A 13,716-nucleotide genomic window follows, 5' to 3' on the forward strand; every position below is an offset into this window, starting at 1 on the left:
GAGGAAGATGACTGACTGGTGCCTTCCCTCACAGTGGGAAACTTTTGATTCTGCTGTGTCGGGATGTTTTATGTTGAACTCTATCGTGTGTTGTGTTCTTTATTTTATTGTATGGATGTATGGTGATCACATTTCACTGTGCCCACTGGCACATGTGACAAATGCATGTATCTTGTATCTTGTATCTTGTCTCCATCCCGCCCTGGTTCTCCATTTAGTTTCACTGTCCTCCTGATTATATTTTACTGATTGTATGCCTCGTTGTCACCTTCCCTTCATCTGACAATGATCCATTCTACATATTATTTTAACGTTGTCAACTTTGATCACCCGTTTTCACTCCTTACTCTTCCATTTCTCATCTGTCATCCTGAACATGACTCTCAGGCTGAAGAATGGTCTTGACCCGATACTTCACCCATTACTTCTCTCGAGAGGTGCTGCCTGCTCCGCTGAGTTACTCCAGCATTTTGCGTCTATCTTAAATGGATCGTAATTTGTTTTCGCCTTTGAATTCCAAGGCATTGAATAGGGTTTTTGGAACGCTGGTCTTCATCAGTGAGAACATTCAGAACAAAATTTGAGATAATATCCTTCAGACGTATCGATGTTGAGTCAACACTTTGGGAATTGTGTTCAGCTTTAGTCCCTCAGCTCCAAGAAAATTGCCGTTGAGGTGGACATCGTGCAGAAAGGTTTTAGGAGACACTGCCTGGACAGGGTGTGATTGACGCAGGGAGCGATTGGACAAACTCTGACTTGTTTCCTTGGTGTGGGAATGATTGAGCGAGGAACCTATAGAGATGTATCAATCACGAGAAGCATGTTCATTTTCCCACAATGTGTGGTATGAGGAAGTGAAGGACAGAGGTAATGGGAACTATTTAAAGAGGGGGGAATAGTAAGGTGCCATTGACCGTAATGGCATGTTTCGTACAGGTGAGTGGCTGAAGCTGAACACAATTCGCCCAAGTTCGACCTCAACAACATATGTACAACGGAAACATAACATCCCAACTTCTGTTCTGAGGGACAACATTGTCCACACATTGGGTGATATGTATATGGAACCTGATGCCAGAGGAAGTTATTGAGGCAGTCAGAATAACAGCATTTAAAGGACATTTTGGACATTTGCGTAGAATGGGATCATTGCGAGTGATAAGGGAGAAACGTGGACATATGGCTACGGACTAGAAATACATGTTGGTCGGCATGAATGAGCTGTTGTGATGGGCATCTTTCAGTTCTCCATAACTCTAACCTTCTTGGGTTTCTGGGCTTCGCACACTCACAGAGATGTATATGAGCCGGTGAGATATCAACCGGACGATTCGGGCTGAGATAAAGGGCTGCTGAGATTTAGAATGTGTTTGGTTTTTAACTGTTCATACAGGTGACTGAATGTTTGCTCCATTCCCACAGAATCCGTGTCTGCTCCTGTGCTCAGATATCTGTCACCAGCAAATGCCTCACGTCTCGGAGGCTCAGTGTCAGTGTCGTGTGAGTCTGTCCGTGGATCCCTTCCCATTTATTACACATGGTTTGAGAAGAACGAGGATGGGTGTTCAACGATCTTGTATGTCAATCAACTGGACCTGAGTTGTGAAAGCCTAGGAGGTCAACACCGTCAATATTACTGCACAGCCTCAAATAATCGTGGGACAAAACCCAGTGAAATACTCAACGTGATAGTCTTCAAAGGAGCAGGAACGTGCAGTTATGTGACAGAAATCAACAATACGGGTGAGTGTTATTTTCCCGTAGGAATACTGTTTCATAATTCCTCTCGTGTTCTTGTAGCTGCTGCTTTTCACCTTGTGGTGATGTTCGTGGGTTTCTAGGTATTTTAAAGCGGCATCATTGCAGCCACCGTGGGCTCATGGTGCAAAATGCGGGAGTTTGTTTGGGGGACTGGCAAATAATTGCCTGTTGCTTTCACCTGGGAGGTGTTGAGCTTCAAAAGGAGATAGAGACCTGCACTTATCACAACGGGTTGAGAGCATTCCATCAAATGTCTGCCTTCTGCCTTAAAAATGATTTTCTGGCTGCCGTTAAAGATCTCACAGTAACTTTGAGACAGAGAAAGCACCAAATGCATTCTGTTTGGATCCATCATCATTTAAAACCAAGGATGAAGAATTTCATGATCATGTTCATGATTTTAACTCTGTTAATTTGTGAGAGTCACTGGAATTCCAGTAATCTCACAAAATTTAGGTGGATTCTACTTGGCCGTCACTCCATCAGGTATAACCCTTACATTTGTCAAAGAGAATTTTGGAATGAAACTCCCGGTAGGTGTGGAGACGCTCACAGTCCAGAAGAGAGTGTGAATGGTTTACATCAGCGAGACCAAGTGCAGCCAAGGCCAGTGCATCTTAAACTATTTCAGTGTCATTCACCCTTGAGTCTTTATCACAAAATTTCATTCACACTTGGGTGAACCATTCATCAGTTTAAGAAGCACTGACCTAGCCCACAGTTTCGCTGAACACTTGTGCTTGGTTTGTCATGACCCAGAATCGCACTTGGTAGACACTCCATCCTCAACCTCCCCCGCTGATGCAGAGCAGCAGCAGTTTGCACCATCTGCACGATGCACTGCAGCAACTCACCAAGACTCCCTAGACAGCGCATTCCAATTGCAACAGGCTCAGTATTCAATGCATCATTCTTCACCATTCACACCCACATTGGCTTGGAAGCGCTTTGGAACGACCTGTGCAGGTGGTGAGGGACAGTGTACAGTATCTGTCTCTCATCGCAATCTAGGTGGAAATCAACAGTTAAGAAAATGATTGGGCAGACTCCCCTGTACACATTGATGTATACTATAATGTATATGTTTGTGAAAGGCTAATATTGCTCTTCAATTTATGAAAGATTTTACCTTCAGTTTCAGGTGCACTGTGGACGGAGAGCGAAGTAAGAGGGATTGTGGGAAGAGCGATCACAATCGATTGTCACTATGCAGCAGTGTACCGCTCACACACAAAATACTGGTGCCGTGAGACAAGTCCCCAGTGTACACATGTAGTGGAAACAAATGGGAAACATGGACAGAGCGGAAGAGTGTCAATCACAGATAACCTGGCACAAGGAATATTTACTGTGACTGTGGAGGATCTTCACTCTGGAGATACAGGATGGTACAGATGTGGAATTACTACACCTGGTGAACCAACATTTAAAGTACATCTAAAAGTATCTGAAGGTAGGTTTCTCAATGAGTGACCTTTGTCCACACATTGGGTGATATTTATATGGAACCTGCTGCCAGAGGAAGTTGTTGAGGCAGTTGGAATAACAGCATTTAAAATACATTTTGGACAGTTGCGTAGGTTGGGATCATTGCGAGTGATAAAGGAGAAACGTGGACATATGGAAATGGCCTAGAAAGACATGTTGTTCGGCATGAATGAGCTGTTGTGATGGGCATCTTTTGGTTCTCTATAACTCTAACCTTCTTCAGTTTCTGGGCTTCGCACACTCACAGAGATGTAGATGAGCCGGTGAGATATCAACCGGACGGTTCGGGCTGAGATAAAGGGCTGCTGAGATTTAGCATGTGTTTGGTTTTGAACTGTTCATACAGGTGACTGAATGTTTGCTCCATTCCCACAGACCCCGTGTCTGCTCCTGTGCTCAGATATCTGTCACCAGCAAATGCCTCACGTCTTGGAGGCTCAGTGTCAGTGTCGTGTGAATCTGTCCGTGGAACCCTTCCCATCAATTACACATGGTTTGAGAAGAACGAGGATGGCTCTTTAACGATCGTGTCTGGCAATCAACTGGATCTGAGTTGTGAAATCCTCGGAGGTCAACACCGTCAATATTACTGCACAGCCTCAAATAATCATGGGACAAAATCCAGTGAAATACTCAACGTGAAAGTCTTCAAAGGAGAAGTAACGTGCAGTTATGTGACAGAAATCAACAATACAGGTGAGTGTTAACTCATTCACCCTTGGGTGAATCATTCACCAGTTTAAGAAGCACTGGCCTAGGCTACAGTTTCGCTGAACACTTGTGCTTGGTCTGTCATGACCCAGAATCGCGCTTGATAGACACCCCATCCTCAACCTCCCCCGCTGATGCAGAGCAGCAGCAGTTTACACCATCTGCATGATGCACTGCAGCAACTCACCAAGACTCCCTAGACAGCGCCTTCCAATTGCAACAGGCTCCGTGTTTAATGCATCATTCTTCAACATTAACATCCACATTGGCTGGGAGGCGCTTTGGAACGACCTGTGCAGGTGGTGAGGGACGGTGTACAGTATCTGTCTCTCATCGCAATCTAGGTGGAATTCAACACAGCTAAGAAAATGATTGGGCGGACTCCCTTGTATACTATAATGTGTATGTTTGTGAAAGGCTAATTTTGCTCTTCAATTTATCAAAGATTTTTCCTTTAGTTTCAGGTGCACTGTGGGCTGAGAGCGAAGTAAGAGGGGTTGTGGGAAGAGCGATCACAATCGATTGTCACTATGCAGCAGTGTACCGCTCACAGACAAAATACTGGTGCCCTGGGACAAGTCGCCAGTGTACACATGTAGTGGAAACAAATGGGAAGAGCGGAAGAGTGTCAATCACAGATAACCCGGAACGAGGAATATTTACTGTGACTGTGGAGGATCTTCACTCTGGAGATACAGGATGGTACAGATGTGGAATTACTGCACCTGGCGAACCAACATTTAAAGTACATCTCCAAGTATCTGAAGGTAGGTTTCTCAATGAGTGACCTTATGTCTCCACTTTGGCATCCGCACAAAACATTTGTTAGGTGGGAGTCTGGTGCACAGTTCTGGTCGCCGCTTTATAAAACAAAAGATGTGGAAGGTATGGAGAGGTTACAGAAAAGGTTCACCGGGATGTTTAGTTGTAGTTTACAAATGCAACATGGAAACGGATCCTTCGGCCCACCGAGTACACACCGACTAGTGATCACCGGTCACACTAGTTCTATGTTATTCCACTTTCCAATTCGCTCCCTACACACAATTCTACAATACCGCCATTCACACACCTCATTAGTGCAACAGTATCACCATCAACAATTGTATACAAGGAAATTAAAAAGTTGTTGAGAGTGATACTGTTGCACTAATGAGGTGTTTGAATATTGGTATTGTAGAATTGTGGCAGAGTTTCAGATTACAAATACTGCAGATACTGGAAATATTAAACAAATAGAGATGGTGCTGCTGTGTACTTGTCCAGTGGCTGACATGGTAGTTCTTTCAGAGGGGAGGATGGAGAGCCACAGAGATGTACAAATCTGGTAAATGGATTGCGAGGAGAAGGAGCTTTCTGACAGGCAATTTGGCTGTCGCTTTGAAATGTAGCATCTGAGTAGCTGACATTGTCGTCATCTGTACTGGAGTGTCCCTGTCGATTCCCTTCAAAATTGCACTCCAGCATACACAGTTTGATTTTGATTAGACAAATGGGCAGCATCCTTGTTGTTTTCAATATCTAACAGTGCTGCATAAACGATGCTCCATTTTCCTGCTGGTAATTCCTGAAATGTACAAGAGAATCCAAGATGTGTCTGATGATTTGTCTGATTTGTGGTAAGTTTTAATCACCATGATTATGGAAAGATGCTGTTAAGTTGGATAGGATGCAGAGCAGATTTACAAGGATGTTGCGATGACCTGAGGGCCTGACTTCGAGGGACGGGTTATAGACAATAGTCAATAGAAAATGGAGCAGACTAGGACATTATTTCTTGGAGCGCAGTAGGATGAAGGGTGATCTTATGGCAGCTACAAAATCATGTGATGACTAGATCGAGTAAATGCAGTCTTTTGCCCAGAGTAGGGGAATCGAGAACCAGAGGACATAGTTTTAAGATGAGGGGGGAATGATTTAACAAGAACCTGGGAAGTAACGTTTTTACACAAAGGTTGGTAGGTATATGAAACGAACAGCCGACAGATGTAGTTATGGCAGGTACTATCACAACATTTAAGAATAATTAGGACAGGTACATGAATAGTATAAGTTTAGAGGATTAAGGGCCAAGCAAGGGCAGGTGGAACTAGTGCAGATTGGGCGTGTTGGTCAGTGCGGGCAGGTTTGACTGAAAGGCCTGTTTCTACGCTGTATGACTGTGATTCTATGTGGATGGATGGGTCAGATTCCAACCAGGCAGCTCTGGCTAAGATACAGAGATGGTGGATATTGGCGAGTGTTTGATTTTCAGATGTTCACTCAGTGTCTGACTGGTTGCTCCTTTCCCACAGAACCCGTGTCTGTTCCTGTGCTTGGATTTCTGTCACCATCCAATGTTTCCTGTCTCGGGGGCTCAGTGACAATGTCCTGTGTGTCGGTCCGGGGATCGCTTCCCATTAGCTACAGCTGGTATGAAAATACCCCATCTGGGGATTCAAAGATCTCAGACAACAATGCCCTGGATCTACATTGTCAATCCTTCAAACACCAGCACCATCAATATTATTGCACAGCCTCAAATCAACGTGGATCAAAATCCAGTGAAATGGTCAACGTGTCCATCTCCAGCAGTGACGTGCCCTGTAGTTTCCTAGTAAAAATCAACGGCACTGGTAAGTAGTGGAGGGAATGGGGAGAAGAAGGGAAAGTGGAAGTGGGGTGGTTCATAAAATCACGTGATAGGAGCTGAAATAGACCATTCAATCATGGCTGATCTATCTTCCCCTCTTCACCCCATTCGCCTGCCTTCTCCCCAAACCCCCGACACCCTGAAATCCATGCACATTATTTAATTAATTTATCAAGATTAAAATGATGGAATTATGGCCCATTTGTCAATACTTGGTTGCTGGGCTCCAGAAATAGATTTCCCAGTGCTGCTGTAGGCCAGCTTCCCAGCTAGAACTTCCTCTTATGTTTACACAGCTGTAAACTAGGTTTGTAGTGACAACAGACTAAGCACTTTCACTTTCCATCATCTCCACATGACCGACACTCAAACATGGGAAGGGAACAGAAATTATCCGTAAATGTGACCACAGTTAACTCATAGACTCTATCAGATTTGGTCCACTGTGTTACCATTAAGTACCATCGATACTTATCCCATTTTTTACCAGCCCCTCATCCATAGTCTTCTCAGACTTGACAATTCAAGTGCCCTCACCATCTCGGTTTAAAAATATTTATTGCTCAGATATCCTCCAAATATTCTACTGCTTAACCCAACGCTATGTTCTCCACGTCTATGCACATCTGCTGTGCTGATTTCCCACGAAGTTCCCTATCTATGTTCCACATAGCTTTGCACACCTGCAATAGCTTCCTCATTCCTCTCTTGTGTGGAATAAAAATCCCATCTACCCAGTTTAGTTTAGACATCCAGCGTGGAAGCAGCTGCCTTTCACCGGTACACAAATTCTACAATTAGGAACAATTCTAAACTAAGGGACAATTTACAGAAGCCAATTAATCTACAAACCTACTCGTATTTAGTTTAGTGATACAGCGCGGAAACAAGCCCTTCGGCCCACCGGGTCCGCGCCGACCAGCAAGGACCCGCCGACAAGTGATCCATCCCCACACATTAACACCATCCTACACCCTGTCACAGTTTTCCCTCACCTCATTCTCATCCACTTCACCTCCCAGTACTTTTCCACCAGTCCCTCCTTCTCCTCACCTGCCTGCCACTCCCCTCTCATCAGCCCAACTCTCCTCACCTGTTGCACTCAGTTGCCTCTGATCACCAATTAACCCGGTATATAGACTGTCCTCACCGTTCACATAGTGCCAGATTGTTCTCAGCATTCATGCAAGACTCTCCAGCGATTTCCCGACTGCCTACGCGGATTCTCCTGCCTGCCCCTCTTCGGAACCCGCGCTCAATCCTGAGCATCTGTGTGAGTACGGTGTACCCATTCCTGTGTTACTACTCTGGGTTACAGTATCGTAATAAAGTTAATTACCAACTATACCTGCCTGATTCTGTGCTGTTATTGGGTCCAAGCTATACCCGTTACAGTACAACCTGGCCAACAATGGACTCAGCGCACACAACGTCTCCGTCAAACCGCTTCGAGAGGATTGAGCACACGCTCCTGCAGCACAAAGCTATGCTCACTGCCTCCACCTCCGAGGTTCGACAGGCTGTGTCAAACCAAGAGCAAGCATTGGTTGCATTAGCCACCCAGGTCCAACAGCTGACGACCACCCTCGCCCAGGCTACACCCCATGCTTCGCCTCCGGCTCCGACAGCACCAGCTCCCGGTCCGCCAGGAACATCACCTGAGCCCCGGGTGGGAACCCCGGAGCGCTACGCTGGAGACCCGGAGGGCTGCAACCCATTCATCACGAACTGTTCCATTCTCTTCGCCCTACACCTTCGCCCAGGAAGCGGCGAGAGTGGCGTTTACCATTAATCACCTGACTGGCAGAGCTCGGCTGTGGGGAACGGCTGAATGGGAGCGACGCACGCCGGCTTGCTCCTCTTTCCAGGCCTTCGCCGCGGAGCTTCGCAAGGTGTTCGGTGAGGTTTCGATGGGTCCGGACGCCGCGGGAGGTCTGCTGGGGTTGATCCAGGGGAACCAGAGCGTCGCTGACTTCGCCATCGACTTTCGCACCAGGGCCCGTCAGAGTGATTGGAACGCCCCGGCCCAGTGTGACGCTTTCGTGCTAGGCTTGAATGACTATATCAAGGATGAGTTGGTGTCCCACGACCTTCCTTCTTCTCTGGATGGGCTTATCGAGCTAACGACCCGTCTGGACCGACGCATCCTGGCGAGACGTCGGGAGAGGCGACGGGGACAGGCGGTCCGCCAGCTATCCACCCAAGCTCGTTTTCCTCCGGAGACTGGACTACCCTCGTCGGGGCAACCGTCGAAGCAACCCGAACCCATGCAGGTGGGTCGCACCAGTCTCATCCCCGAGGAACGTCGGCGTCGGGGGAACCTCTGTCTCTACTGTGGCCTGGCGGGTCATTACATCTTCAAGTGTCCAGTAAAAGGCCAGACTCACCAGTAGCGGAGGAATTACTGGTGAGACGAACCTCTGAACTTTCCTCTGCCCGACGCCCTCTTTGTCATGCCCGTCTGCTGTTGTCTGATGGTTCTCACACCCTCGCCACCTTCATAGACTCTGGTTGTGACATTAATCTTATGGACATGGAACTAGCCCGCCAGCTAGGCATCAGTTGTGTTCCCCTGCCTAAACCTGTTCCCGCCAACGCCCTCGACGGCCATCTCCTGGCGACTGTTTCTCATCAGACGGTCCCAGTGCGCATGCTCCTGTCTGGTAATCACCATGAGACCATCCAGTTCCACATCCTGCAGTCTCCCCGTCTTCCCCTCATCCTGGGTTACCCTTGGCTTCGGCGACACAACACCAACATCGACTAGAGGACGGGGGTCATCTTGGGTTGGAGCCCTTCCTGCCACCAAGTGTGCCTGAAGCAAGCCTCAGCTCCTCAATCGGCCACCTGCTCCAGTTCTGCTCCAGATCTGACGGGGGTCCCAGCCGAGTACCATGACTTTGGGGAGGTTTTTTAGCAAGTCTAGGGCCACCTCCCTTCCTCCTCATCGGCCCTATGACTGCGCCATAGACCTCCTGCCTGGTTCCGCTCCTCCTAGGGGTCGCCTTTACTCCCTGTCCGCGCCTGAGAGATGCGCCATGGAGAAATACATAAACGACTCCTTGGCTGCTGGTCTCATCCGTCCCTCCTCGTCTCCTGCTGGGGCCGGGTTCTTCCTCGTGGAGAAGAAGGACAAATCTCTGCGTCCCTGCATAGATTACCGGGGGCTCAACGGCATCACGGTGAAGAATCGCTACCCTCTCCCACTCATCTCCTCTGCTTTCGAGCTCCTGGAGGGGGCCACCATCTTTTCGAAGTTGGATCTACGCAACGCCTACCACTTGGTCCGCGTCAAAGAGGGAGACGAGTGGAAGACCGCCTTCAACACTCCCACTGGACATTATGAATACCTGGTGGTGCCCTTTGGCCTCACCAACGCCCCGGCCGTCTTCCAGACTTTGGTCAATGACGTTCTCAGAGACATGTTGAACAAGTACGTGTTCGTCTATCTTGATGACATCCTCATCTTTTCACGGACCAAGGAGGAACACGTACACCACGTCCAGGCAGTTCTACATCGGCTCCTGGAGAACTCGCTCTTCGTTAAAGCTGAGAAGTGCGAGTTTCACTCCCCGTCGATCTCCTTCCTAGAGTACATCGTTGGCCAAGGGAACATCAAGATGGACCCCGCCAAGGTCTCTGCTGTCACCACCTGGACTGTTCCTGACTCCCGCAAGCAGCTCCAAAGGTTCCTGGGGTTCGCCAATTTTTACCGACGGTTCATCCGTGGCTACAGTACTGTGGTCGCACCCCTCACGGCACTCACCTCCTCCAAGGTTCCGTTCCGGTGGTCTGCCTCGACCGACGAAGCTTTTCAGACACTCAAGACACGGTTTACATCGGCCCCCATCCTCCAAGTTCCAGACTCAGAGAGACAGTTCGTGGTGGAGGTGGACGCCTCCGATGTGGGGGTGGCAGCTGTTCTGTCCCAGCGGGCTGCCGGGGACCAGAAGCTCCATCCATGCGCCTTCTTCTCCCGACGCCTGACCCCTGCTGAGAGGAATTATGACATTGGCAACCGAGAACTGTTGGCGGTTAAGTTGGCGTTGGAGGAATGGCGTCACTGGCTGGAGGGAACCGAGCAGCCTTTCTTGGTTTGGACTGACCCCATGAACCTTGAATACCTCAAGTCAGTCAAGAGGCTCAACTCTCGTCATGCCCGCTGGTCTCTCTTCCTCACCCGCTTCAACTTCTCCCTCTCCTACCGACCTGGGTCCCGCAACGTGAAGCCTGATGCTCTATCTCGACAGTTCTTGGCGAAGGAGGAGCCTGCCTCTGGCCCCAAGACCATCCTCCCGTCCTCGCACAGGGTTGCCTCCCTCACCTGGGAAGTGGAGGAGAAGGTCAAGGCGGCATTGGAGAACCGGCCGGGACCCAGCGCATGCCCTCCTGATCGCCTGTTTGTGGTTTCTGCCCTGCGGTCCGACGTCCTTCAGTGGGCCCACAGCTCTCGACTCACCTGTCATCCCGGCATTCAGCGGACCAAGGAGATGGTGCTACGGAGGTTCTGGTGGGCATCGCCGTAGGAGGACACTCGGGAGTTTGTCAACGCCTGTCCCGTTTGCAACCAGCACAAGGTCTCACACCAAGCTCCTGCGGGTCATCTGCTTCCACTGCCTGTACCCCATCGACCATGGTCCCACATCTCCCTGGACTTCGTTACCGGCCTGCCCCCATCCAGTGGTCACACCACCGTCCTGACCGTGGTCGATAGATTTAGCAAGATGGCTCACTTCATGCCCCTGCCCAAGCTTCCGTCAGCCAAGCAAACTGCCGAGCTCATGTTACTCCACGTCTTCAGGCTCCATGGTCTCCCTGTCGCTGTGGTCTCCGACCGGGGACCCCAGTTTGCCTCTGTTTTCTGGAGGGAGTTATGCACGCTTGTGGGGGCCACCGTGAGTCTGACGTCCGGATTTCATCCCCAGTCCAACGGCCGAACTGTAAAGAAGAATCAGGAGATGGAGACGGCGCTGCGGTGTATGGTGTCCAAGCATCCCTCCTCCTGGTCCCAGCAGTTGTTGTGGGTGGAGTACACCCTGACAAGCACGGCCACTGGGCTCTCCCCTTTCCAGTGTGCCTACGGGTTCCAGCCTCCACTGTTCCCGGCGCTGGAGAAAGAGGTTTCCTGCCCGTCCAGGCCTTCATTCGTCGCTGCCGCAGGACGTGGACCCAAGCCAGGGCGGCTATTCTCCGCTCTGTGGACCGTTACGCCACGACTGCCAACCGTCGCCGCACCCAGGCCCCCACCTACCTCGCGGGCCAGAAGGTGTGGCTGTCGACCCGGGACCTTCCCTTGAGGGTGGAGTCCAAGAAGTTGGCACCCAAGTTCATCGGTCCCTTTGAGATCCAGAAGGTCATCAACCCAGCGGCTGCGAGGCTCAAGTTGCTTCATTCCATGCGGACCCATCCTACGTTCCACGTGTCCAGAGTAAAGCCAGTCCGGGAGAGCTCCCTGGTCCCCGCAGTCCCTCCTCCTCTACCTCCTCGTCTCATCGACGGAGGCCCCCCCTTTACGGTGCACCGCCTCCTGCGCTCCTGCCGTCGCGGGATGGGTCTCCAGTACCTGGTCGATTGGGAGGGTTACGGTCCAGAGGAGAGGTCCTGGGTTCCTGCTCGACACATCCTGGACACCTCCCTCATCAGGGAGTTTCACCGGCGTCATCCCGACCAGCCGTCCAAGTCCACCACTCCTAGAGGGGTCCCCGCCCCTGAGACTCTGTCCCCTCTCCCGTCTGAGGCGCCCAGTGACAACGAGACGGAGCTTTCCTCTGATGCTATGGAGGAGGATGCGGACATGGATGTCTCGGACGAATATTAGCCTTCCTCCTGTTCCCCTCCTCCCACCCAACTCTGCGTGGGATTGTGTTTATTTTCTTTATTGTTTTTTTTGTTTTGTTTTGGAACGTCACGAGCCGTCCCTTGAGGGGGGGGGGTTCTGTCACAGTCTGCACTCTCCTCATTCTCATCCACTTCACCTCCCACTACTTTCCCACCGGTCCATCCTTCTCCTCACCTGCCTGCCTGCCACTCCCCTCTCATCAGCCCAACTCTCCTCACCTTTTGCACTCAGTTGCCTCTGATGACCAATTAACCCGGTATATAGACTGTCCTCACCGTTCACATAGTGCCAGTTTGTTCTCAGCATTCATGCAAGATTCTCCAGCGATTTCCCGACTGCCTACACGGATTCTCCTGCCTGCCCCTCTTCGGAACCCTCGCTCAATCCTGAGCCTCTGTGTGAGTGCGGTGTACCCATTCCTGTGTTACTACTCTGGGTTACAGTATCGTAGTAAAGTTCATTACCAACTATACCTGCCTGATTCTGTGCTGCTATTGGGTCCAAGCTATACCCGTTACACACCCACTAGGGATCATTTTTACATTTACTAAGCCAATGTAACCTACAAACCTGCACGTCTTTGGAGTGTGGGAGGAAACTGAAGATCTCGGCGAAAACCCACGGGGAGAACGTACAAACTCCGTATAGACAGCACGCGCAGTGTGGATCGAACTTGGGATGCATTCGTTGGCAGCAGCTCTACCACTGTGCTGCCGTATTGTTGGCGACATGAGTTGTAATCCGTGCTCCAGCTTATCTTGACAACATCTCCCATTTGCTGCAAATTACAATGAAGAAACATTGCCCGGTCTATTAAGCCTATAAACTCTTTACATCGGACCAGCATGCTCTCTTGTTCAACTGCAAGTGAAAAGCAGTGAAACTGATTTTTATTTCCTTGTTCCAACAGGACCTGAATATTCTTGTGAAACTTCGAAAGGATCCGATGATTCTTCAAGGTAAACTACTCTGTTTCCAATGAAAGGTGCCATGTACTAATTGCTGGTGTTTTGATTGGGATTGCTTCAATTGGGAGAAAGTTGTGTCTTCCGTTCACTGGCATTAAAGGCCAGTTGGAGTATTGATCTGAATACACAGTGACACAGCCAGTAGAATCGCAGCCTCACAATGTCAGGACCCTGATCTTAGGTGCCGTCTAAGTGTGGTATGTATATTTTGCGTTCATTGTGTAGGAAGGAACTGCAGATGCTGGTTTAAACTGAATATAGTCATAAAAAAACTGGAGTAGCTTGGATGGTCAGACAGCATCTCTGGAGAAAAG

General features: G+C 49.6%; 2 protein-coding genes across 2 annotated transcripts in view; both read left to right on the plus strand.

The window, feature by feature from the left end:
- The window catches only part of LOC116987004, a 248,236-nt gene that overhangs the window by 89,176 nt on the left and 145,344 nt on the right, over nt 1–13,716 (plus strand). The gene's annotated exons all lie outside the window — the stretch shown is intronic.
- The window catches only part of LOC116987005 (polymeric immunoglobulin receptor-like), a 99,152-nt gene that overhangs the window by 47,717 nt on the left and 37,719 nt on the right, over nt 1–13,716 (plus strand). Inside the window, 2 exon segments of the mRNA XM_033042887.1 lie at nt 4,422–4,730; nt 6,258–6,578. Coding sequence (XP_032898778.1) covers nt 4,422–4,730; nt 6,258–6,578 — 630 coding nt within the window.

Source organism: Amblyraja radiata, chromosome 24 (genome assembly GCF_010909765.2).
Source record: "Amblyraja radiata isolate CabotCenter1 chromosome 24, sAmbRad1.1.pri, whole genome shotgun sequence".
Classification (NCBI taxonomy): Eukaryota; Metazoa; Chordata; class Chondrichthyes; order Rajiformes; family Rajidae; genus Amblyraja; species Amblyraja radiata.